The sequence below is a fragment of the Quercus suber genome, unplaced genomic scaffold (genome assembly GCF_002906115.3).
Source record: "Quercus suber isolate HL8 unplaced genomic scaffold, Cork oak 2.0 scaffold_248, whole genome shotgun sequence".
Taxonomy (NCBI): Eukaryota; Viridiplantae; Streptophyta; class Magnoliopsida; order Fagales; family Fagaceae; genus Quercus; species Quercus suber.
In genome coordinates this window covers 314,082-318,709 of record NW_027069704.1, presented here as the reverse complement: position 1 = coordinate 318,709, position 4,628 = coordinate 314,082, and the positions used below count along the sequence as shown (strand labels likewise).

At 39.6% G+C, this 4,628-nt stretch overlaps 1 protein-coding gene across 1 annotated transcript; it reads right to left on the bottom strand.

Annotated features, from left to right (window-relative positions):
• Positions 1-3,415: 3,415 nt before the first annotated feature.
• Positions 3,416-3,925, bottom strand: LOC136070636 (uncharacterized mitochondrial protein AtMg00810-like). The gene is made up of 2 exons (XM_065780826.1): positions 3,651-3,925; positions 3,416-3,548 (listed from the first exon to the last, which is right to left on the bottom strand). Exons 1-2 carry the CDS (start codon positions 3,923-3,925, stop codon positions 3,416-3,418), a joined length of 408 nt encoding a protein of 135 aa, XP_065636898.1.
• Positions 3,926-4,628: the final 703 nt, after the last annotated feature.

Sequence of the window (4,628 nt, the reverse complement as noted above, 5' to 3'; positions counted from 1 at the left end):
AGTTAGCATCTCCATCATCATCATCATCATCCTCAGAATCTGAAGCTGTTGGAGCAGGTGGTGAAGGAGTAGCCTCTAGAGCAAAACCACCCATGGTCGCCTACCGTCGTGTAATACGACCAACTCAAACATTCACCTGATACAACTCAGCAGAGAGTGTATCAAGGCGAGTGGCCATGCACTGCAGCTGTGCCATAATGTCTCCTAGAGATATGTCGCCCATAGAGGAAGAAGTAGCAAATGTAAATGGAGTGAATTTGGATGGAGCAGATCTGGACGGAGCCGAACGGGAGGGAGGAGTTGCATCCGCCTGTCGCGACCTGAACTGCGCCTCATTATGTTTTACGGTAGCGACATCTATGGCAGATATGTGTGTGAAGTGGTCGGACATAGAAAAGGAAACGGAAAAATGGCGTAAGATCCTCATGCTAGCGGAAGGAAAGATGAGCTTATCACGGGACGCCGAATCAAGATGAACATTTATGATAGAAAGAATGAAGTGAGAAGGAAAATCTATAGTAAGATGCTCTAATAAAGATAACAAAAATCGAGCACGAGGCTTAGTGATGGAGTTGTAGTGAGAAAATGGATGGAGTACAAAAGTCATCACCATATTAAGAAATCTAGGACCTTTAGCAAAAGGCTTACATGATGTGTACTGATGCTCACCCCAATCAACAGGGCGTTGAATGAGCTCATCTTTGGACACAATCCTTAGACGCTCACAAGAAGGATAGTCAGGAAACTCTACCCGAGGAACCTTAAGCATATCCGCAACTAGCTGCAATGTGATAGGGATGCGCGTACCTCGAACGCGAGTGAAAAAGAGAGGTACTGAACGATCTATCCCGTGCATGTTAGAGTAAAACTCCTAAATCAGCACGAGGGGACAAGTGACCGGGATGTCACACAGTGACCCCCATCTCCTACTGTGAATGACAGAGGGAAGGTCAGTATCGGCGAAGTCTGCCAGAATGACTTGGCGTTCCGAATGAACACCTCGTCGAGAAAAGTTCTCCGAAAATGCCTTGTGAGCATCTCCATCATGGAATCGAAGGTTAAGAGGAGCAGAGTCAGAAGAAGAGGAAGCTCCAGAACGCAGAGGGTTTCGAGCAAGAGTGGATTTATGTTTGGGTGCCATAGACACTACTAACGTAAACGAAGGAGAAAGAGATAGAGAGGAAGACAATCAGAAAAGTTTCCAAAACAGTTCACATATATCAAATATATTGAACAATAAGTACATATGCATGGGAATGCATGAGCATGTGACATGCAAATCAAAAAGCCATCATAGGCTCAGTCCAATCCAATCCTACCAACACACAACATAAAGCACACATCTAAATGCATGTAAATGTGATTCCAATGCATATGGAATGCAATGTATGACATTTTAAAAACATTTAAGTGAAAAACCAACCCAAAATTTCAAGAACAACTCATTAAATTTGAAAAACCCCAAAAATTTCAAAAAATCCCAAAACCTAGGTTTCAAAGCATGCAATGCATGAAAAAGGAAGGGAAAATAAACTTACCAAGTGAAGGAAATCAAGGGAAGACCAAAAATGATGAAGATTTGAGTGAGAAAAACTTGTTTGGGAGGTGAAAAGTCTTCAGATAGATCGAGAGAGATCGACAGAATGAGAGAAAATCACGATCGCAGCTTATATAGGCACCTCAGTAATTCTCGACAGCTAAGGTGTCGAGAGGTATTGAGGAAGCTGTTGAGAAAGGTGTCTAGAAATTTTGCCTTCGACAGCTGCAGGTATCAATAGGTGTCGAGGTGCAAGATCAATTTCAGATAAAAGAAGCTCTATCGATCGACAAGGTGTCGAGAGGGTGTCGAGGGGACAGAAACTTTCTCGATCGATCCATCAGGTGTCGAAGAGGTGTCAAGATTACGATAAGAAAAAGGCTTGAGAGGCTCGACAGATGACCAGGTATTGAGGAGGTGTCGAGGAGGTGTCGAGCAAGCAGTTAAAAACAGTGTTTCGAGAATAGAAAAACACAAACATGAATGCAATTCAACACATACCTCAACCAAAGATCCACTCAACATATAAAACTCTCAAAATCAGCTCTCAACAAGAATTTAAGCACATGGATCCTCAAAAACACACACACACACACACACAACAAGTCTAACCAATTTTATTTTTCAAAAACAAGTTAAGACAGTTTAGTGAGCATACATTAGCACATGTAAATACTTGTGATAGCCAAATCACATTGTACTTGCACATGTATCAAAAGTAGCAAAGAATATTGCGTGTTGTGTGTGAAAAACATTGCAAGATTGCATATGTGTATGCATGTTATGACGATTTGAGATATAAGAAAATAACTTTAACTCACACACAATCATAACTGTTTGATGGGGACTATCACCTTCGAGGTACATCCTATAACTCCCACATCTCCTAGAATACACGCTTGTAACCATATTTAAAGCATTTTTAATCTTTTTGCTTTTTATTTTCTTTGCATATTTTCTTTTAAGCATATCATACATGGGCATATAAAAGAGAGAAAAGAAATACCCAAGATGTTAAGCATTTGACATCGCACTTTTACTATGCCGAAGCATACGAATGTCTTTGACACTGCACTTTTGCTATGCCGAAGCATACATGTGTTATTTATGATTGGCGAGCAATAGTGGTGAAATGGTTATTTATACCTTTTTCTTAGGATTTTCTAATCCTACCCGTCAAAAAGAGTGATATGAGTGTTAAGTTTAAGAGATAACTTAATCTTACTCATCACAAACAAGAGCCACAAAACTCACTTGCTTAGTTGTGCATAGAGATACTCATCTAAGCTACAAAAGATATAAAGTTTAGAAACTTTGTTTCAATGGCCATCCAAGGTACACAAGTACCAAAGTACACAAAACACGCACTTTTTTTTGTATTTTTCTGATTTTTCAATTTTATTTTTATTTTTATATTTAAAAACAAAATAAACAAAACTGAAAATAAACACACAAAACATATTAAACAAAGCAAAGCATAAAACTAGATGCAAATGCATGAGGAAGAGGGATAAGAGAAAAAGATCAATCCATGGAGATGACACCAATGTTTTGACGAAGGAATTCAAAACGTTTTTTGTCAAGAGGTTTGGTGAATAAGTCAGCCTTCTGATCATCAGTGTGGATAAACTCAAGAGTGAGAGTACCATTTTCAACAAGCTCCCTAATGAAGTGATGTCAAATCTCTATGTGTTTGGTTCGAGAATGCTGAACCGGGTTCTTAGAGATATTTATGGCACTGGTATTGTCACAGTAAATAGTGAGATGCTCTTGACAAATACCATAATCATGAAGGAGTTTTTGCATCCAGAGGAGTTGGGTGCAGCAGCTACCAGTAGCAATGTATTCAACTTCTGTAGTGGATAAGGAGATGGAATTCTACTTATTGCTCATCCAAGAGACAAGATTGTTACCCACATAGAAATAGCCCCCCGAAGTACTCTTTCTGTCATCAGCATTACCAGCCCAATCAATATCAGAGTACCCAGCTAAGACACCATTAGTGTCCTTGCTATACCACACACCGAATTAAGCAGTGGTTTTGACATACTTTATAATTCTTTTTAAAGCAGTCATGTGGGATTTCTTGGGATTAGCCTGATATCTAGCGCACACTCCAACACTGTAACTAATGTCAGGTCTACTAGCAGTAAGGTAAAGAAGACTACCTATCATGCTTCTGTAAAGAGAGGGGTCAACACTCTTTCCTAACAAGTCTATAGTGAGTTTAACATTTGGGCTCATAGGGGTTCTTACAGAATTAGCAGATTCCAAACCAAACTTTTTCACAAGATTCTTAGCATATTTAGATTGAGAAAGGAATATACCTGAATCTTGTTGACGAATTTGCAATCCTAGGAAGTGAGTCAGCTCTCCAATCATGCTCATCTTGAACTCATCTTCCTTTTTGATAAAGAGAGTTTGATCAGCCTTTTTTATTGTGAACCCATGTGACACCAGGTATTGTGTGAGTCTATCATACTAGGCTCTAGGAGCTTGCTTCAACCCATAAAGTGCCTTTTTAAGGTAGAGCACATGATCCGGAAAGTGTGGATCAATGAATCCTTTTGGTTGAGTCACATAGACATCCTCTTTGAGTAACCCATTCAAGAAGGCAGTCTTTACATCCATCTGATAGAGTTTGAAATTCAACTGACATGCTAGGGCAAGCAAAATTTTGATTGACTCCATTTGGGCAACTGGGGCAAATGTTTCATCATAATCTACTCCTTCCATCTGTGAGTATCCTTGAGCCACAAGTCGATCCTTGTTGCGAATCACATTGCCTTCTTCATCAGTCTTGTTGCAGAATATCCACTTTGTACCGATGATGTGCTCACCTTCTGGTCTAGGTACTAGAGTCCAAATATCATTCCTCTAAAACTGAAGTAGTTCATCATGCATTGCTTCGACCCAACTTTCATCTTGTAGTGCTTCCTCAACTTTCTTGGGTTCAACCTGTGACAAATAACAAGAATAAGACACAAAGTTAGCAACACATTTATCAACTGTACGTTTCCTTAATGTGAGTTCATTCATGTTTCCCACAATAACTTCAGGAGGATGATTTAATTTGATTCTAGAGGAGGGC